This window comes from Daphnia carinata, chromosome 7 (genome assembly GCF_022539665.2).
Source record: "Daphnia carinata strain CSIRO-1 chromosome 7, CSIRO_AGI_Dcar_HiC_V3, whole genome shotgun sequence".
Classification (NCBI taxonomy): Eukaryota; Metazoa; Arthropoda; class Branchiopoda; order Diplostraca; family Daphniidae; genus Daphnia; species Daphnia carinata.
In genome coordinates, this window is record NC_081337.1 from 2,548,254 (window position 1) to 2,567,950 (window position 19,697).

The following is a 19,697-nucleotide window of genomic DNA, read 5'->3' on the forward strand; positions in this document are numbered from 1 at the left end:
CGTTGATTCCGAGTTCGATTAGCTTTTCGATTGCGCCAATTAAATTTGTGGACGAATTGGCTACGCACAGGAAATGGAGTGCGCTTACTCCGTCGTTATCTTTCGCGTTCACATCGATTCCGAGTTCGATTAACTTTTCGATTGCGCCAGTTAAATTTGAGGATTTCTCGCTTGTGCAGAGAAGATGGAGTGCGTTTAATCCGTCGTCACATTTTTCGTTCACGTCAATTCCGACTTGGATTAACTTTTCGATTGCACTAATTGAATTTAAGGATGTATTTTCTTTGCAGAGTAAATGTAGTGCGTTATATCCGCCTCTTTCGGTCACTGCGTTCACATTGATTCTGAGTTGGATTAATTTTTCGATTGCGCCTATCAAATTTGGGCTTGTATTAAATGCACACAAAGTTTGGAGTACATTAAAGCCTTTTTGGTCTTTCTCGTTTCCATCTATTCCGGATTGGCTTAAGAATTCAATTGCATCAGTTAAATAAGGGCTGAAATTGTATTCGCATAAAACGTGTAATGCGCTCATTCCTTTGTTGCTCTTTGCGTTTGTGTCGATTCCGCGTCTTATCAATAACTCAATTTCTTTCGTTAAGTTTGAGTTTGAGTTGTTCGAACACACCCAATGTAGAGCATTCCATCCGAGCTAAACAAACAGAAAATTAACGTTAATGCGCATTAAATGATTTTAACGATGAATTCACGTTAATAGCTTTTTTATTTTGCACAAGATTCTTACTTGCGTTTCAATGGATTGAAGTTCAGTAACGACATATCGTGATGCAATTCTCTCAGTAGGTTTAGTGGTCAACATTTGTATTAACAAACTACGTGCCCAATGCAAATTATGAATCGCTGTAATGAAGCACATTAAAGGGTTTAACGTTAGTGGCTATGCATTTTTTGGAAAATGGCCATTCTTAAATAGAAACTTACCCTTCATGTTAATCGGCTTATTCTGTTTGATATTTGTTATAATTTCATCATCTGAACCGTAGAGATGTATTCCATTCAAGAGAATGCAACCGAAGACCAGGCCCTCTGCGTAGACATCGCTTTTGAGTATACCCGGTTTTCCGTCCAGGTCATTGCTAATCATAATTTCGTGCAACTCGGGAGCTAACCAAAATCGAGTTCCTATAATTTCATTTATTGTAAATGTTCCTCGTTCATCCACTGGTTGGCACAATCCAAAACCACCCCACTTAAACGTGGCTTGTTCGCCTTGGTCAGTCCTTTTGACAGAAATCAGAATATTTTCCGGTTTAATATCTCGGTGAATTAAATCCCTGGAATGGATATAGGCAAGACCCGAAGCTAAATGGAGTAACATTTTGATAGGGAGTGGTATAGGTCCTTTATATTTTCTACGATCATCCGATTTTAAGAACAGTTTATCCAGTGATGCGTCGCAAAATTCCAAAACAAAGTATCTGAAAGGTCAATAACTGTACAGGTTCTGTTTTTGATTCAAAATGGCGTTTAAAAACAAATCTTACTTGAAATGTTTATCGCTTTCGAAATGAAGGAGTTTGACAACATTCGAATGGTCTAATTGTTGAAGAGCTTTAAGCTCGTTGTCAGCTGGGTGCACTGTTTGACCAGCCAGCTTAATCCGTTTGATTGCTACCATTTGATCGTTAAATGTACCAAAAAACACTGAACCGTATTCACCTTTTCCTAAAAGATCCTTTTTATCGTACTGCATTTTTGTGGCGTTTTCAATTGCGGCAGTATCTGAAGACGAAGGCAACATTTCAACTCACTTCTTTGATTGCACTTGAATGCTAGCGAAACAGGGACGTGTGCTAGTTGCTAGGGGAGAGTTTGATACTAGACATATAGACTGAAATCGCTTTAAGGTTATCAGTTAGGTTGTTGGTTGAACATATCTTAAGTTGAAGTCTTGGGAAACTACTGCAATCCGCCTGACATATTTATCAAGTCCGTTGGAATGCTTATCGTTAAAGTTTCGCCCGATAATTTTCATGCCATAGAAAGCAAGTTATACGTTTTCAGAACGGAATTAAGTCCGTCGCTTCAACTGTTATTTTGCATTGATACGAGTTTCTACATAGCAAACATTTGTTATCGTCAAATGCCGTGTTTTGCGCTTTCCCTTTGTACGTGATTTCGTTTATGTTGGTCACGCCGTATGCTTTCCCGCTGCCTAAAGAGCAATGGCGGCATATTCATATTATTGCATGCTTTGGATTTGGAATACTGAATTGTTAACGATTGAAATGGAGTTGGTTCGAACTGTTGTTACCATCACGTAACTGAAACGAGCTTTTCAAATTATTTATACAGGTGGATTTCTAGTTCCGACATTTCTACGCCAATCAAATGAAATGTTTTGTAAGGACACCAGCTGTTTAATAACCCAACGGAAATTCAATTTGTCTTCAGTAACACCCAAATTGATGCCTTTCTGCGTGGAATGAGGCGTATTTAAGACAGTGTTAAAGAAAAATGGACCACGAATATAAACAAGTATTTATTCAACGCAAATAACGCCACGGCAAACTAATTAAACTATTCAATTCTAGGGAATGTGCTTTTCTCTGATTTAACCGGAATGATCGGTTTCCGACGAATGGACGAACGTCACGTGCAACATTTTCAAATCGCCACAACTGCACAACAAGGAAATGTGACGGCGTTAAGACACAGGTCGAGAAATTCTGATATTTTCTTTTTCATAGAATTTGATTGTTCCCGATAAGTTGTCTGATGAATTTCTTGTTATGCAGTACGTTAGCAGAGAACACCATTACCCCACCGTACTCTTTTACCATGTCCTGCACGGCGTGCGCAAAACCAACTTCATTGAGGGAACAATCCATATCATTGGCAATGGCGTAGATGATACCAATTGAACCGCCAAACTCAGGACCATTTGACTTACATAAAGTAAGTTCCACCTAAAATTTATGTTACTAAGTGTTAATTCAGACAAAGCTGTCACCACATTTAATTTTTTTTTTTTCTTTCGTGTCATTCGGCATCTTGTTGTCCTCATCATTACAACCCACATTTAGATGCTAGAATATTTGCCAATTTCCGGCCGCAGCTGCGAGATGCTACCAAACCAGTCGATGGTAAGGATAAAAGATACGACAAATTACCATAAGAGCCGCTTATCCAACATGTCTAATGAAATAACTTGTAGTACGGACGATGACGTAACGGCGCTGGATTCGGAATCTGGATGTGACATCAGTATTTCCAGTTTCGATTAACATGGCGATATGTCAGGTATTTACATAAATTTTAAATAGTTATCGTCCCTTAAAGGGTGACGTATCATTTTCTGCAGAAGCAGGTGGAAATATTAAATTTCTATACGAAGCGAATCCCTGTTTTTTGCTGCAGGACTTGTGATATAAACCAGCGGTACGCATCGCCGCGATTGGATCGAAATGATAAGGTTAGTAACCATATTGTGCTAAGTCATATTGTTACGCGGTTTCATTTGATAGTACTGATTAGGGAACTATTTGAAAGTAAATTTTTAAAGGTTGCTTTCTCATCCTAAAACCCTTGTTTTCCGTCGTGCTCGAGAAAACGTTAAATTTTGTGGCATGTTCGGATGTTTATTAGTCGTAAATAATGAAACCGCGTTCGAAGTTACGTTGAGGTTAGAGAATGTTATCGAGCACCTATTAAACGAGTACATGTACTCAAGTAAATCTGTCCATTTGATGCAGCCGCAGCTTTTCACACGAAATAATCGCTTTTTTTGCGAGGCCAAATTGTGTTAGGCCGTTTATTTTTGCCACAAGCAATGAGTTAGAAAAATGAATTGGAAAAGAAAATGTGTTACCTGTGAGTTTGCTAACATAACGGCTTTTCGCATACGCACAAGTGTAATTGAAGCCAACTTTATTCAAAACAAGTCAGAAATTCTATTTGAAATTCAATTTCCAGTCTATAGTGTATTGGACTAAGTTGTTAATCAGGTTATATAATAATGTCCATAGCAAATAATTGTGACTACAGCCTTTCATTGGATGTTTTTACGTTTCCCTGGCCTTAGGTTCAAAGCTATGGATTTCAACATCGTTTTTGTTTATTAACTACCGGCAGAGTCTGTCTTGTCAAATAATCTTATGATTTCGTCCAAGTTGTCTTTTTTGTAATTATTGCGTAAAAGAATCTGCGCGTCATAACCGTTGGATTTAATCTCAATTCCTAGTTGAATTAAAAGTTTGACCGCATCGAATAGGTTTTCACTGGGATTAAATCTGCACAGAAAATGGAGCGCATTGCATCCGTTTTTGTTCTTTGCTTGTCTATCAATTCCAAGGTGGATCAATAGTTTGATGGCTTTAATTAAATTTGGGCCTGAATTGTTTCTGCAGAGAGCATGTAGTGCGTTTTCTCCATCGTCATTCTTTGCGTTCACGTCGATTCCATGTTGGCTTAACTTTTTGATTGCACTAATTAAATTTGAGGATGAGTTGTACGTGCATTGGAACTGGAGTGCGTTTAATCCGCCGCTGCATTTTGCGTTCACGTCGATTCCGAGTTCGATTAACTTTCCCATTGCGCCATTGAAATATGAGGATGAATCATTTGTGCAAAGGAAATGAAGTGCGTTAAATCCGTCGTCATCTTTTGCGTTCACGTCGATTCCGAATTTGATTAACTTTTCGATTGCGTCTATTATATTTGAAGATGGATTGTATGTGCACAGGAAATGGAGTGCGTTTACTCCGCGGTCATCCTTTGCGTTCACGTCGATTCCGAGTTGGATTAACTTTTCGATAGCGCCAATCAAATTTGAGGATGAATTAAATTTGCACAGGGAATGCAGTGCGGTAATTCCGTTGTCATCGTTTGCGTTCACGTCGATTCCGAGTTGGGTTAACTTTTCCATTGCGCCAATTAAGTTTGAGGATGAATTGTTTCTGCAGAGAGCATGGAGTGCGTTTAATCCGTCGTCATCCCTTACGTTCACGTCGATTCCGTGTTCGATCAACTTGTCGATTGCGTCTATTACCGTTGAGCTCGAATTGTATGCACATAAAGTGTGGAGTACGTTCAAGCCGTTATCATCTTCTGCATTCCCGTCCATTCCGATTTGGATTAGGAATTCTATTGCATTAGTTAAATGGGGGCTTGAATTGTTTGCGCACAAAACGTGTAATGCGCTCTGTCCTTCGTTGCTCTTTGCGTTTGTGTCGATTCCGTGTTGTATCAACAACTCGATTACTTCCATCAAGTTTCGACCTGAGCTTTTGGCACAGATCCAATGTAGAGCGTTCCATCCTTTTTTGTCTTTTGATGTCACATCGATACCGCGCTGACCTAAAGAATTGATCGTTTCCCAAAAGTTTGATTTTTCACTGGTGTCGGCCAATAGCTGAAGCAATTTGTTTTCTGCATCGGCAAGCTAAGTAAAGCGAAAATTAGAGTTAAATCGCGTTAAATCATTTTTACGACTAATTCGCGTTGATAGCTTTTTAATTTGCACAAGATTTTTACTTTCGTTTGAATGGATTTAAGTTCAGTAACGACATCTCCTGATGCGATTCTCTCAGCAGGGGTGGTGGTCAACATTTTTGTTAACAAACTGCGTGCCCAATGCAAACTATGAATTTCTAAAATGAAACATATTAAATGGCTTAACATTAGTGAGTGTGTGTTTGCGAAATTGGCCGTACGTAATTAGAAACTTACTCTCCATATTAATCGGTATATTCTGTTTGATGTTTGTCACAATTTCATCGTCTGGACCATAGACGTGGTTTCCATTCAAGAGAATGTAACCGAAGACGAGGCCTTCTGCGAAAACATCGCTTTTGACTGTGCCCAGTTGTCCGTCCAAGACGTGGTTATCCAGAATTTCGTACAACTCAGGAGCTAACCAAAATCGAGTTCCCTTGATTCCACTCATTGTGAATCTTCTTCGTTCATTCACGGGTCGGCACAATCCAAAACCACCCCACTTCAACGTGGCTTGTTCGCCTTGGTCAGTCGTTTTCACGGAAATCAAAATGTTTGCCGGTTTAATATCTCGGTGAATTAAATTCCGCAAATGTGTATAGGCAAGGCCTGTCGCTAAATGTAGGAACATTTTGATAGGGAGTGGTATAGGTCCTTTATATTTCCTATGATCGTCCGATTTTAAGAACAGCTTGTCCAATGATGCGTCGCAAAATTCCAAAACTAAATATCTAAAAGGCCAATAAATGTACAGGTTCTGTTTCTCATTCAAAATGACGTTAAAAAAATCTTACTTAAAATGTTCATCTCTTTCGAAATGAAGGAGTTTGAGAACATTTGGATGGTCTAATTGTTGAAGGGCTTTAAGCTCGTTGTCTGGGCTGACTTGTTCACCAATCAGCTGAATCCGTTTGATTGCAACTTTTTGGCCTTTGAATGTACCAAGAAACACGAAACCGTATCTACCACTTCCTAAAATATTCGTCGAATCGTACTGCATTTTAGTGACGTTTTTATTTGCGGCAGTATTTGATGCGAAAACGTTTCAATTCACTCATTGAGTTGCACTTGAAGACTAGCGAAACAGGGACGTGTGCAAGTTGCTAGGTTAGAATTTGATATTAGATAATCAAAACTGAAATCGCTGTGAGGTTATCAGTTCGCTTATTTGTTGAGCATATCATAAGTTGAACTCCCTGGGAAACTATTGCATCCGTCTACCTGATTATCCACTTGACATATCCGTGAAGTCAATTCAAAGCTTTACGTTGAAAATACGCCCAATGAATTTCATGTCTAAGAAAGTAATTTACATGTTTTCGGAACGAAATATTCTCCCATGCTTCAACTGTAATTTTTAACTGAATCAACTTTCTAAATGTCAGCATGTTTCATCTTGCATCCTGGCTTCAATTTGCACGTAGTACCTCTCAAATGAGGAACGATTTTAGTAAATTTCATTTGTTTATCACGTTTTATTCAAACTAATGTACTTCGTACTTTTATTAATCATAGATGTAGAACGTCTTTCCCAGTTATGAAGAAGAATACGCGAATCTGCCGTGTAACGACAGTGAATATTATAAGCGCAGAGCTTTTTTCACATGAACATTTTTAAGAATAAAATGTCAAAACGGATGTTTGATTCCCGCGAATGAGCACGAATGGTGGCATATTTGCTGTAAGTGCCTCCAACCAAGCCATGTACAGTGGGGCACTGAAGGCTCCTTTTCGAGTTACGGGTAAGGTCCTTATTTAATTTTAAAAATCAAATGTGATTAGCAATTGTTATTCTTTTAGGCCAGTGAAATCAAAATTTCTTACATGAAAACCAAATTCGAGTCTGATGAATGGTCTAAAAGTAATTCCCGTAATCGCAGGTAACGATCCGTTTTATATTGGAAAGCTTCAAGCTCTCCGTCCGTTAATTGAAGTCCCTCTTAAGTTCAAAAACGTGAAACAATCACTAAATCTTATTCAGTGAAGAACATACCGTTAATTCCCGTTTGTAAAAGTGGCCGGATTAAGCCATCGAACCACTTCTTTGTTTTGCTTTTAGGAGGTTCATCCACGTCCGTAATAATCACGAGATCAGAATAATCAATCCGGAATTTCGATAGCAACATTGCCATCCTTGATAATTTGAATGAAAACGGCCAAGTTAAATTAGTATTCGTAATTGTTTTAACAGTCAAACTAACCCGATCTGTTCCCTTTCTAGTTCGTGGACCCCGGATGCCGTACAGAAGATGCGCAATTTAGTTTCAGACCAATTGGATCGGCTGTTTATGATAACGGGCAGCAGAAGTGTCAATCCTAGTGAATGGATGTAGCGAAGGAAAGTGAATTGAAAATACTAGCAGTTAATTTCAGTGCTTTGACTACCTCCATCATCGCTTAGCCACCAAACGTCGATGGTGTCTTTTTTCTGCTTTCTCTGGAACAAGACGATACTGTTCAGCACGCTCTTTGGCAGTGGATTCCCAGCAACATCCCTGTAGAATGAAATGCTGAAAGATCGTCATTATGATATGAAAGGTTCCATACCGTAGGGTGATTTTCTCTTCTGGCTTTTTATTTTTTGTCTTTTTGTCTTTCTTGGTAATGTTTACAGGTCGGATTTCGATATGGACTGCGGTACACTCTGTCGAAGGCTCAATTGTAGGTATAGTTGATGTCTCTTTGAAGGTAAAGGAATGAGCGAATATATTAATCGTATGATGGTCTCGGTTATTCAATAACTTACCAGCTACAATGGAAGTATCTTTTGATTTATTTTTCTTGTTTTTAACCTTTTTAATAGGCGGTTGCGGAATGAGATCGTCAAAATCAGCCACAATATCCGTACAGTCCAATCCCTCTTTGAGACGAAGGATAGCCACGGCCACTTGCATCTCGAATCCCGTACTGAAGTAAACGTTCAACGTAAGTGTAAAACCTAAACGTTATACATTTCTATCTCGTTTGAGCCATCAATAACTTACTGTATAGTCATCACGTATTGATCCAAGGAATTCCGATCACATGTTGTCCAATCGTTTTTGTAACCCATCATTAGAATGTTGGGTTTGACTTTGCCTATTCCTGCGAGGCCAAGCATCGCAGGCGTCCCTGTTTGGAGATCGGAGTTATCTGCAACGGTACAAAATCCTTTGATGTTTGTGAACCGCAGGTATCTATAAGCTTTCTGTTGCAGTTTTAAACGCGCTTCGTACGTTAGCTTTTCCTATTTTAAAAGATAAGAATTTGTTGTGGCGCAAAATCAGTAAAGAATAGGGAAATTACCTCGACAACATTGCCGCAGATCATGAGCGAATTATTCTTGCAAATGAGATAAGCGAAATCAACCAACGCAGGGCGAGTATTGGGAAGTCCAGTTAGAACTAAAATTTGTGGCCTGTAATTTTTAACGTGTTCCTCTATGTGCACAAGTTGTTGAATGCTGGTTAACGCTGCCCGGTAGGTCTGCGCTTGGGTAGACGATCCCCAGTTTACCTCTTCGATAGATGGCATTAAATTTTATAATTGGTTAGCATTGTATGAAATTTAAAAAATGAAGCTGTGGGTTTTACCTGGGCTTCGATAAAGAACCACCAAGTAGAAAAATAGGACGATGGCTATTGTTATCATTGCTGTAGGAAGACTTATAAGCATCATGCAACCAATCGACATAACTCCCGTTAACAGACTCAACCACGTATTGTAATACTGTTGATTTGAAAATTTAATGTAGCACTCTTTACAGTTTTCCAGCCAAATTACCTTAAAGGTTGGTCGCCATCCAATTGGCTTCACCAAACTGATGTGAAAAGTAGAAAAATTGATGAGGGCAAACGTAGCGAGGAAGAAATTGGAGATGAGCAGCGCAATCATGTCCAGTTCAGCTGAAGCATAATATTATTAGTCAATTGATTAATATTTTAAAAATTCCTGCCTACCTATTAGCACGAAAGCCATAGACAAGAGAAAAGTAAAAACATAAGCTCGATATGGCGTTTTTGATGGGCCGTAGCCTTTTCCTAAAACCCCAACCATCCAGTAAGGGTAAAGCTTATCAGCCGCGATTACTTCGAGTAGTGCTGGACAGGAGACAAACTCCGACAGAGCAGAACTTAAAGTCGCCGCAAAACACCCCACATAATTGAGCGGAGCGAAAGCAGAAACCAAAGTCATTGCCTAATTTGATGAATTGTAACAAGTTAGTAGTTTTGAACGTAGAAAAAGGCAACACTTTTCTTTCCCACATGTTTTTACCTGATAGTCGTAATAAAGTCCGTAATTACATTCGTTAATTGTGCAGTTCAGATTAGTTCCATTATGCAGATCCTCAACGTTACCAGTTGCTGAAAATTATCGATTTGTATTGAGATTCAATTATTATTTATGGCTAATTCAATTTCGAAACGAAAAGATGTTATTTATACGTCACGGTATAAAATAACGGCGGTTTATACCTGCACGAACAACCGTGGCCGCACAGATGATTGCAACTCCAGCGTACGAGATGCTGCAAATAATGATAGCCAGAATTGTTCCTTTAGGAATAGCCTTATTGGGATCCTGTGCGAAATTCAAAATAATTCGTTTAGTTTTGCATATCTACTTGAAGATTTGAACTTTTAAAACGAATGCGTTTACCTTTAAATCCCCGGAAACGTTGGCTCCAGCAAGAATACCAATACTGGCTGGAAAATAAACTGAAAAAACTGTAATGAAATTTTGAACTTGACCGCTGGTGATGGCATATCCCGGTTTCCAATTTTCGTTCAGCAAATCGACTGCAATTAGAAATTTGTGAAATATTTTTTTATATTTAAATGTCTTTTTTGTTGTTGGAAAAATAGGATAATTGTGTGGACGTTACTGCTGTATCCAATGAATCCCCTTGCTTCTTCGGTCTCGGAAGTTGGCCCCATGATGCTTCCAGTTATAAAATTGGTAAATGCCGCCAACATAATGACGAACATAACATCCTTCATCTGTTTATGTAATTTACATTTTTATGGTTTTTAAAATTTATTATTTAAATAATTATTTTACTTTGGTTTCATATTTAGCTCCAAGACCGCAGATGGCTGAGATGAATAGCAGAGTGATGGTGCCGATAATTCGAATATCGTTGATTCCTCCATCAACGATAATTACCCCACCGTACTCTTTCATCATGTCCTGCACGGAGTGCGCGAAACCAACTACATTGAGGGAGCAATCCATAGCATTGGCGATGGCGAAGATGATACCAATTGAACCGCCAAACTCGGGACCAAGTACTCTAGACCTGCGGTGTTGCAGGAAGGCAACATCTAAGCTATTGTTTTCCAAAGGTAGTTTGAAAAATGACGTTTAATTTGGTATAACTTACATGACAAAGTAAGTTCCACCTAAAAATCGTATTATAAAGTGTTACTTGAGAATAGCTGAAAGACCTTTGAAATATTTAGGTTATACCCCCGCCGATTTCTCCGTTGGTTGAGATGGCGGACATGGACAAAGCCGTCACCAAGGTGATGAATGTTGAAATTGCGATGATAATTAGAGTTTCACCTAATGAGCGCGATTTCAATAGGCTTAATCATTATTGTTACCAAATAATGAAAGTTAATTACCTATTCCTGCTTCCCCAACCACCCATGTCAATCTCAGGAAGAGCATGACACCCCAAATGCTCATCATATTGCGAATTAGTACACCTTCAATCCAGCCAAATTTGTCACGCGTGGAATTATCATGGTATGCTGTAGCTCCATCCTCGTCTACCAATTGCTGATCGTGACAAAAGTTATTGAATTCGCCATGTAAGAACTAAACATGAGAATGCATTGCATTTCAAAATAATACCGCGACATTCCCGTTTTGATTAAATTGATCGGTCAGTGTTGGTCGAGTCAGCGAGTATTGACTCTTGTATCCTGCTCTGTAGTTGTCAATGTGAGGGGTGGCATCATGACTTATCTTGCGATCCGTGATTTTGGGAAAACTCAAGGTTGAACTTGCTCCGACTTCTCCGTAATCTGACGGGACGTTTTCGCCACTTCTCTTCGGCTCCTACAATCGTTACGGTAAAATAATAAATATTAAGCACAGATTTCGACTAATTTGTTTTAATCGAAAATTTCTAGTTCTTACAGAGATCAAATCGCTCGTATCCATGATTACACCAGATGTAATTGTAGACAGTGTGATCCGACGGTGTGGGCCCTCGCCTACTGGTTTTCGCACTGGCTTGTTTCTTCTTTCCTGGCGTAAGAACGCGATTATTATATGTACTGACTGATGTCATTACTCTTGTCATTACTCTCATCAAATCAAGGCTTTGGGGTATGGATTAACTATTTACAGATAAGGTATTTAAAAGGTTATCTGTTAAAGTTTTATTTAACTTTCTATCTCACAAAAAAATCCGGTTTATTCGCACATTGACCTAAATCGTGATATAGCTTTTAATTGTTTGTTCTTTGCAGGCTTTTATTGCTTTCAGAGGTGATGACGGAATTCAATAATTCGCGTCATTGTTATGTAACGTACGAGTACCATCACATTTTAACATGACGAAGTTATTCTAAAAAGCTATTGATCAGCAAAAGGATCAGGTATACATGCTGTATAAATCTAGATAATTAAATTGTTTGTTACAAATGTGCCAAATTACCTCGGTAGATAATTTCCGCATAGTGTCTTTCAACTCCTCATCCATGTTGTAGTAGGCCTGATTTGAATGAAATTTAATGTTAAAAAATAGCCACAACGTTTCCGAACCAAGAGAAAAATCTAGAGACACTGCATATCTCGATAATTAGTGTTGCCTTTAAGTGTGGATGAGAGCTTTAGTCCTCTTCAAATTTTCCTTAAGAGTGTCTTGTTTTCCAATGTATGGATGTATGTATGGGGAATAGTACTTTACAAAGTCAAAGTAATAGATAGAAACTCCTATCAAAGTTCATTAAATAGGCCAAAAGTGACGTAAGATGAAGAGATCTTTATCTAAATCTATACATATTCCTTGTCCTATTACCTTTGTGATCGTACCTTTGAAATCATATTTTGTTTACTTAGTGCTACTAAAGAAAAATCTGCGGGAAATTTATAATAATGTGTTGCTGAGAAAGGTAACTTAAAATTTATACTAAATTCATTTGTAATTTTGTAAACTGAAAATGATTTCCTGGTAGCTCATAACACAGTTTACGAGAACACATGCAGTGTATTCTGATAGCAGTAACGTAAGGTATTGGATGTTCGCTTGACTTTTCTAATCTTTTCATTTTGCTCGTTAGTTACCAAGCCGGTTTTCCCCAGCAACGAAAATATACCAGCTTAATAGCTACGCTATATAATTGCCGAAAAGAAACGAATCATCTAGGAATTTAAAAGCGAGGGTGAGAAAAGCATGTTCTTTCTCTTAATGACATGGATTGAAATCGAACCATTATCATGGACCTTGCATTAAAAATAACCTTTTTAAAAAAACCAAACTCCGCTAGATGGCTCTGTTTCAACTATCGATTTTAGTCCTATCTGTCCAGATTAATCGATTGATAGTGAGGGATTTCGACTGTCGGCCGCCATCACGGCTGGGGTGAAAGGCTAATCGTATTAAGGTCTGGATGTTATTCTGTGTGTTGGAGATATCAGGTTAGTCCAACAATTAATCTGCCTAAATCTGTGGAACCAATGCAATTTGAGAAATCGAAACATTTTTGTTTTAAGCAGTGCATACGCGTAAGATATTTGAAAGCACTTGACTTCATTTACGTTTTACTGTATTCCCATGCTTATTTTTACAGTCAAGGTGTGCAAATTTTGAACAAACGACCAACTTACAGGATTGCAAAGATGAAGACTGCATTCCAAATATGATCTTAAATTAAAATCAAAACTCTTGGTTACCAAATCAAAGGTATATAATAGACTGTCATTAAATTCAAGGAACTTCGTTTAAAGTTTTTGATTGTTCTTATCCAAGTCTACACCAATTAAGAAGCCATCATGTTCTACACACGAACCTTGATACTCAATTTGTAAAGGCTGAAGCCTGTGGCATTTGCTGAAGAGATAAATTCCTAGTATAAAGAACAAATATTGTCTTGGTTGCAAGTCTCCTCATCTAGTTTTTTTTTTTACCAATAGTGGCAAAACAAGGGATTCAAAGCTGAATTGCAGTTGATGTGCATAACCAAATGGAACTTCATTTCATCCCATAGAGCTGCTAGAGAGGAAAGGGATCAAGTGCTATCAATGCCAAAGTGTACAGAAAAAAACCATTGAAGTAATAATTTTTTTATATTTTAAATTGATGCCCCTTAAACTATTTTAGGGTTGGTGTACGTCATAACAGGATCACGTTTAGATGTTTGAATATATAGCCGCTTTCTCGTCGTGATGGTGTTACAAAAATTTTTCATGAGGTAAACAAAATTATATACTTGGTCGACATAAGTCGTTCGAAGTAGGATTTTATTTGAAACGAGATTAAGAACCTTATTGACTATTCAGTTAACCCGTTTAGGAGTAAAATGTCAAAACGGACGTTTGATTTCCTCGTACTAGCAGGAAAGGTGGCATATTTGCTGTCAGTGCTTCCAACCAAGCCATGTACAATGGTGCGCTGCAAGCTCCTTTTCGAGGAATGGGTAAGGTCCTAGTTTTTGAACAGTTAAAATACGAAACTCATTGTTTGTTAACGACAGTCGGAAGTAAAATTTTAAAACGCATCATTACATAACAACCAAGTTGGAATCCGAAGAGTGATCCAGGAGTAACTCTCGTAATCTCAGGTAACGATCGGTTTTATATTGGTAAGCTTCGAATTCCGCCTGCTTTATGTGAGGTCCTAATAGTATTAGAGCTATTAATCAGTTGTGGGGAGGGTGGATTAAGTAAAGATCAAACCGTTAGTCCGTGGTTGTAAAAAAGGTCGAATTATTCCATCAAACCACGTCTTGGTTTTGCTTTTGGGGGCAGTATTCGTATAACTAATGATCACAAGATCAGAGTAATCTATTCGGAATTTTGAAAGTAAAACTGCCATCCTAAATTTTTGAAATTGAGAGATAATTAAAAAATTATGTAAGATGTGATAGTAAGACCAACCCCTTGTGTTCTTTTTCAAGTTCTTCGACACCAGAAGCCGTGCAGAAAATGCGCAGTTTAGTTTCTGACCAATTTGATCTACTGTTGATAAGGACTGGCAATAACAATGTCAAACCTTATCAAATCAGTATAATGGTATAGAATGAATTAGAAAACACTTTTTAAAACAATTGACTGAAACCAAACCTCCATCATCGCTTAGCCACCAAACATCAATAGTGTCTTTGTTCTGTTTTTTCTGGAATAGGATTATCTTGTTCATTACGCTTTTTGGCAGCTCATTTCCTTCGGGGTCCCTATCATAATAAAGTATATTTTGAAATCCTGTTATGGAAACAAAAAATAGGGCATTAAGAATACCTGAATGTGATAGCCTGCTTCTTCTTTTTCTTGCTTTGCTTGTTTTTCGTGACACCGAGCACCACAGCACGCCTTCCTTCGGTGTCGGCTGTTGACTGGGATTCGTCTACAGAATCCACGCTGCTCATGGGGCTAACTGGCGAATTAAAAAAAGGAGAATAACGATATCTTTCTGCGAGTATAAATCACAAATTAGTTGTCTTTTACATCCTGTTGGATTCGAAATTGGGAAAGCTGATAAGTTGGAACTTGAAGTAGATATTGAGTTATTGCATTGGTCGGCTGTGCTGTCGAACGATGACGTTTTTCCAGGAGCATTTTTATTCAGGATAAAGTCGTCGATATCGGCCAATATTTCTGTACAATCTAGTCCTTCTTTATTGCGAAGAATAGTGACTGCCACGTTCATTTCAAAACCAGCCCTGAAATGCGTAAAATAATTTAGTTTAGTGAAGTTTTCATATCATATTGCATTATAAGCTTACGTGATAGCCAATACGTATTGATCTAATGAATTTCCTTCACAGGTTGCCCAATCATTTTTGTATCCCATCATGAGGATGTTGGGATGGACTTTGCCTACTCCTGAGAGGCCGAGCATTGCAGTCACACCCGAATGTAGATTCGAATTATCCGCGACGACACAAAATCCTTTGATGTTCGTGAACCGCAGGTACCTATAAGCCTTTTGTTGCAGCTTTGAACGCATATTGTACGTTAGCTTTTCCTGTTGCAAATGCGAAAAGATTTTTACTCCTTATCTTAAAAAAAAGTAAAGGGAAATGTCGGTTACTTGGACGATGTTCCCGCAGATCATCAGCGAATTATTCTTACAAATTAGGTAGGCGAAATCGACTAAAGCAGGGCGGGTATTGGGAAGTCCTGTTAGGACTAAGATTTGTGGCCGGTAGTTCTTGACATGTTCTTCAATATGAACAAGTTGTTGAATGCTTGACAGCGCGGCCCTATATGTCTGCGCTTGAGTAGATGATCCCCAATTAACCTCTAGTAAAGAAAGCGTAATGTGTTAATTTTTGTATCCCCATTGTTTTGTGAGTGATTTACCTGGTTTGCGGTAAAGTACCAACAGATAGAAAAATAGGACGATAGCGATTGTGATCACTGCAATGGGGAGACTCATGAGGATTATGGAAGCGATAGACAGAAGGCCCGTCAAAAGACTCAGCCAGGTGTTGTAGTACTAAATTCGAAATCCCCTTTAGCGTGCGTGGTCTTGTGTTGAAGTAAAGTTAGATGTTTGTTTACCTTAAAAGTTGGACGCCATCCGATTGGTTTGACCAAGCTGATGTGAAAAGTTGAAAAATTCATGAGGGCAAATGTGGCGAGGAAGAAATCCGAGATCAACAATGCTATCGTATCTAATTTGGCTAAAAACGGGCGTCAAGGCATAACGTAGGTGAATAGAACTCTTTTTGCTATTAATTGATGTTTACCTATAAGTACGAAAGCCAAAGTCAAAAGGAAAGTGAAGGTGATTGCGCGCAGTGGCTGCTTTGATTTCCCGCATGTTTTTCCAAAGAAACCAATCATCCAGTAAGGATAGATATTGTCAGCTGCGATGGCTTCGAGCAGAGCCGGGCAGGAAACGAAGTCTGACAGAGCCGTACTCATTGTAGCGGAGATGCATCCCAAATAGTTAAGTGGAGCAAACGCAGAGACCAAAGACATCGCCTGTTTTGTTTAGTAAGGGAGGGTACTTAGATACGTTTGAATCGCGCGATCTAATGACGTCATTTACCTGATAATCATAATTAAGTCCACTTGTGCAGTTTGTGCCATTCAACAAAGTAGAACAATGTAAACTTGTTCCATTGGCCAAATCAATGACACTCCCAGTAGCTAAAAAATTTTTAATTTAATTACACTGACATTTTCTTAAGAATATTCCAAAGAATGTGTCACCTTGTCGCACCATTGTTGCACCGCAAATTATGGCTACTCCAGCGTACACAACACTGCAAAGTATGATGGCTAAAATCGTTCCTTTAGGAATAGCTGAATTCGGGTTCTAAGTTGTAGATGAAGTTTTTAAGTATTGCGCTTTTGATTCAAAAGAATTTGCGAACCTTTAAGTCACCGGACACGTTTGCTCCAGCAAGAATGCCGATACTTGCTGGGAAGTAAACCGAAAAGACGGAAATAAAATTCTGCATCTGACCGTCTGTGACGAAGTAGGCAGATTTCCAATTTTCGTTAAGTGTATCGACTGTAGGAAAAATATGGTCGAATTTGTACTATTATTATTAGCATTAATTTTCTAATGTTCACACAGTACCACTGTAACCAATGAATCCTTTTGCTTCTTCTAGTTCGTTCTCGGGACCTCTGATGCTGCCGACAACAAAGTTTGTTAAGGAAACCATCATGATAACGATCATAATGTTCTTCATCTAGCATGCCCGAAGTTGTGAAAGAGACAGGTTTGTGGGCTGATTAGTTTAGAATTACAGTAACATGTAACGTAATACTTTTGTTTCATAGTAGGGTCCAAGGCCGCAAACTGCACATGTAAATATTGTTGTCAGGGTGCCGACGACGCGGATGTCGTTGAGGGCTCCATCGAAGATGATGTACCCACCGTATTCTTTCATCATGTCCAGAACGGTCTGAGCAAAACCAACTATATTGAGGGCGCAGTCCATTGCGTTGGCGATGGTAAAGATGATGCCGATTGAACCGCCTAATTCCGGACCCAACACTCTCGACCTAAATTACTCAAAGTATGTCCTATTTTCAACTTTTCTTTTAATAGCTAAAACCCTAGATGGGTTAAGTAACTTACATCACGAAGTAGGTACCACCTGAATATAAAGTGAAAACGTATACATTGCTACGATGAGAATCTGAGAAGTTAATTGGCAGAACAAATTAACGTTGTTTTACCTCCACCGATTTCTCCGTTGGTTGAGATGGCAGACATGGATAAGGCAGTTACCAAGGTAATAAAAGTAGAAATAGCGATAATCACCAAGGTTTCAGCTTTTTGAGAAACAATAGTTAGGTATGCAAAGTGGGTTACTTTTCAGCAAATGAGGAAAGTTAATTACCTATTCCTGCTTGGGCTACCACCCATGACAGTCTCAGAAAAAGCATCACCCCCCAGATACTCATCATATTGCGGATCAAAACGCCTTCTATCCAACCGAATTTGACCTTCTCTACCACGGCTTCTTCTACAGCTTCAATTTTTTTTGGACCCTCTACCGTTGGTGTCTGACAAAGTATTGAGAATATTGTTTACATCAGTTCAATAGAAAATAATTTAATTAATGCGTAATTATTAATTACATCGTTCAAATCATCCAGTAGCACTTCTTCGTTGACAACTGCAGCTTCAGGATTACATAGCTCGTGTAAGCTCGGTCGGGCTGATGTTTGTCTTTGATACGACAAACGATAGTTGTCAATACTGGGCATGACATCGCGACTCATATTTCGCACCAATTTGCGAAACGAAGCAGCCGAAGCTATTCCTTTTTGAATGAAAGCAGATGTTCCAGCATGTTCGGGGTTGATTCCGTTGTTGTGCCCCAATGGCCTTTGTTCCTATAGTAAGTAAAGGTATTAAATAATGTAGGTTTTTAGGTTTAATAAGAAAATAACTGAATTTCTATTGTTAAAGGCTTGGCGCGGATTGTTGATATTTGGATCGAAACGTTTACCTGTTCGTTTTCGGTTGCGGTTGGTATTTCATGTAATGTTGGTAAAAGATCTGTTTGGCTCTTTTGATAATGTATCACATTAATTTTAGGAGTTAACTTCCGAACCCGAGCAGCATTAGTTGGTGTGCTAGGCACATCAAGCGTTGTGTTCGCATTTGCCTTAGTCGATCCGTCACTCTCTGTTGACTTTCGATTGCAATATACTTTACATTGAGGTAAGTTTTTGTTTTCACTCTATTATCACTCACGTTTTCGAATGCTGGATTATCCATTGTGTTCCTTTGGTCTGCTACAATGGTTGAACAAAATCAAATGCCAGTAGATTAAAAGAAAAACAAATGGATTGTAGTAGCTAGCGAAATTGCTCCAAAATTTCGTTTTGTTTGTGGGTATTTTCACACGCTGCCGAATTTCGTCTGCATTTTTGTCATCCGTCGGACAAGTGATCGTTCCTAATGTGATCCATTCCTTAAAACATGAGGGTTTATATGACTTCAGCACTGACGCAAATCACGGAAACGTATTCCGTTTCGCCGTGCTTAGAATTTTAAAACTAATCTTTTTGACGCACTGTCAGCAGTAAACAAACTTAATGAAGGATCGACATCTCCTTGGCAAACAACGCACGAAGAGAATCTAGAATAAATGTTTGTTTGATCGAAAGAGCTGAAGTGGTTAACGTCAAAGAGCGATGACGTCCTATTTAACAAAAAATGCGAAATCGAACATGGAATCCAAAATTGTTAATCATTAAAATGGGGTTTGATTGAACTGTTGTGTCACGAAACTGATCTAACGTTGCACGTCATTTGTACGGGTGGCCCTTTGGCTACGACGTTTCTACGTCAGTCGAATGTGATATTTTAGAAAGGGATGTAAGTGCCTAGTGATTTAACGGAAATTCTCTTCCCGTTTGCAGTGATGTCCAGTAGGTGCTTTTGTGCTCGGAATCGGAAGTAGTAAAACGCGTTCTGAGAGAAAAATCGTTAATGGACAATACAACGTGTTAGCTGTACTTATTGTACTGCAATACGGCGTGGCAATCCGTAATAACTAATTCTGGACAAGTAGCTGTGTTCTCCATGGCTTGTGTGAAATGCCAAGTAA

At 38.7% G+C, this 19,697-nt stretch overlaps 3 protein-coding genes and 4 long non-coding RNA genes across 9 annotated transcripts; 4 read left to right on the top strand and 3 right to left on the bottom strand.

The window, feature by feature from the left end:
- Window positions 1-597: 597 nt before the first annotated feature.
- On the bottom strand, window positions 598-1,762 carry LOC130695451 (serine/threonine-protein kinase/endoribonuclease IRE1-like). The gene is made up of 4 exons (XM_059496181.1): window positions 1,506-1,762; window positions 943-1,439; window positions 711-861; window positions 598-652 (listed from the first exon to the last, which is right to left on the bottom strand). Exons 1-4 carry the CDS (start codon window positions 1,760-1,762, stop codon window positions 598-600), a joined length of 960 nt encoding a protein of 319 aa, XP_059352164.1.
- A 638-nt stretch (window positions 1,763-2,400) lies between these two features.
- On the top strand, window positions 2,401-2,913 carry LOC130694604 (uncharacterized). The gene is made up of 3 exons (XR_009002094.2): window positions 2,401-2,499; window positions 2,556-2,679; window positions 2,760-2,913. It is a non-coding gene; the product is annotated as an uncharacterized LOC130694604 (long non-coding RNA).
- A 1,127-nt stretch (window positions 2,914-4,040) lies between these two features.
- LOC130694564 (putative ankyrin repeat protein RF_0381) lies at window positions 4,041-6,469 on the bottom strand. Its single transcript, XM_057517637.1, has 4 exons — window positions 6,252-6,469; window positions 5,692-6,188; window positions 5,497-5,612; window positions 4,041-5,404 (listed from the first exon to the last, which is right to left on the bottom strand). The coding sequence occupies exons 1-4, from the start codon at window positions 6,455-6,457 to the stop codon at window positions 4,082-4,084; spliced, it is 2,142 nt and encodes a 713-aa protein (XP_057373620.1). The 5' UTR covers window positions 6,458-6,469; the 3' UTR covers window positions 4,041-4,081.
- Window positions 6,470-7,004: 535 nt separating this feature from the next.
- LOC130694559 (bumetanide-sensitive sodium-(potassium)-chloride cotransporter-like) lies at window positions 7,005-19,046 on the bottom strand. Of its 2 annotated transcripts, none has more exons than XM_059496290.1 (23): window positions 18,839-19,046; window positions 18,591-18,776; window positions 18,217-18,474; window positions 17,976-18,141; window positions 17,812-17,907; window positions 17,711-17,729; window positions 17,397-17,634; window positions 17,204-17,318; window positions 16,995-17,134; window positions 9,912-10,017; window positions 9,712-9,800; window positions 9,396-9,633; window positions 9,220-9,341; window positions 9,030-9,165; window positions 8,743-8,954; window positions 8,442-8,683; window positions 8,204-8,364; window positions 8,005-8,137; window positions 7,843-7,952; window positions 7,659-7,773; window positions 7,451-7,590; window positions 7,282-7,396; window positions 7,005-7,207 (listed from the first exon to the last, which is right to left on the bottom strand). In XM_059496290.1, the coding sequence occupies exons 1-23, from the start codon at window positions 18,860-18,862 to the stop codon at window positions 7,072-7,074; spliced, it is 3,297 nt and encodes a 1,098-aa protein (XP_059352273.1). In that variant the 5' UTR covers window positions 18,863-19,046; the 3' UTR covers window positions 7,005-7,071. The 2 variants fall into 2 exon arrangements, with proteins under 2 accessions (XP_059352273.1, XP_057373614.1); XM_057517631.2 differs by lacking the exons at window positions 7,005-7,207; window positions 7,282-7,396; window positions 7,451-7,590; ... (9 more) ...; window positions 9,712-9,800; window positions 9,912-10,017 and adding exons at window positions 13,931-14,095; window positions 14,176-14,287; window positions 14,347-14,486; ... (9 more) ...; window positions 16,667-16,767; window positions 16,831-16,936.
- LOC130694605 (uncharacterized) lies at window positions 7,257-7,851 on the top strand. Its single transcript, XR_009002095.2, has 3 exons — window positions 7,257-7,337; window positions 7,517-7,617; window positions 7,679-7,851. It is a non-coding gene; the product is annotated as an uncharacterized LOC130694605 (long non-coding RNA).
- Window positions 13,412-13,640, top strand: LOC130694598 (uncharacterized). Its single transcript, XR_009002089.2, has 2 exons — window positions 13,412-13,520; window positions 13,585-13,640. It is a non-coding gene; the product is annotated as an uncharacterized LOC130694598 (long non-coding RNA).
- LOC130694590 (uncharacterized) lies at window positions 14,147-17,748 on the top strand. 2 transcript variants are annotated; one of them, XR_009421453.1, is made up of 4 exons: window positions 14,147-14,231; window positions 15,435-15,580; window positions 17,238-17,348; window positions 17,410-17,748. It is a non-coding gene; the product is annotated as an uncharacterized LOC130694590 (long non-coding RNA). The 2 variants fall into 2 exon arrangements; XR_009421452.1 differs by lacking the exon at window positions 15,435-15,580.
- Window positions 19,047-19,697: the final 651 nt, after the last annotated feature.

Excerpts from the sequence above, each read along its gene's own strand:
- LOC130694564 (XM_057517637.1), bottom strand. The coding sequence starts at position 6,457 with ATGCAGTACGATTCGACGAATATTTTAGGAAGTGGTAGATACGGTTTC. Across the intron at positions 6,189-6,251 it reads GAAAGAGATGAACATTTTAA|ATATTTAGTTTTGGAATTTT; the intron begins GTAAGATTTTTT and ends TTGGCCTTTTAG. Across the intron at positions 5,613-5,691 it reads TATACCGATTAATATGGAGA|AAATTCATAGTTTGCATTGG; the intron begins GTAAGTTTCTAA and ends GTTTCATTTTAG.
- LOC130695451 (XM_059496181.1), bottom strand. The coding sequence starts at position 1,762 with ATGTTGCCTTCGTCTTCAGATACTGCCGCAATTGAAAACGCCACAAAA. Across the intron at positions 1,440-1,505 it reads GAAAGCGATAAACATTTCAA|ATACTTTGTTTTGGAATTTT; the intron begins GTAAGATTTGTT and ends TTGACCTTTCAG. Across the intron at positions 862-942 it reads TAAGCCGATTAACATGAAGG|CGATTCATAATTTGCATTGG; the intron begins GTAAGTTTCTAT and ends GCTTCATTACAG.
- LOC130694559 (XM_057517631.2), bottom strand. The coding sequence starts at position 18,862 with ATGGATAATCCAGCATTCGAAAAC. Across the intron at positions 15,635-15,700 it reads TCTGCGGGAACATCGTCCAA|GAAAAGCTAACGTACAATAT; the intron begins GTAACCGACATT and ends CATTTGCAACAG. Across the intron at positions 14,487-14,547 it reads CTTGAAAAAGAACACAAGGG|GATGGCAGTTTTACTTTCAA; the intron begins GTTGGTCTTACT and ends TCAAAAATTTAG.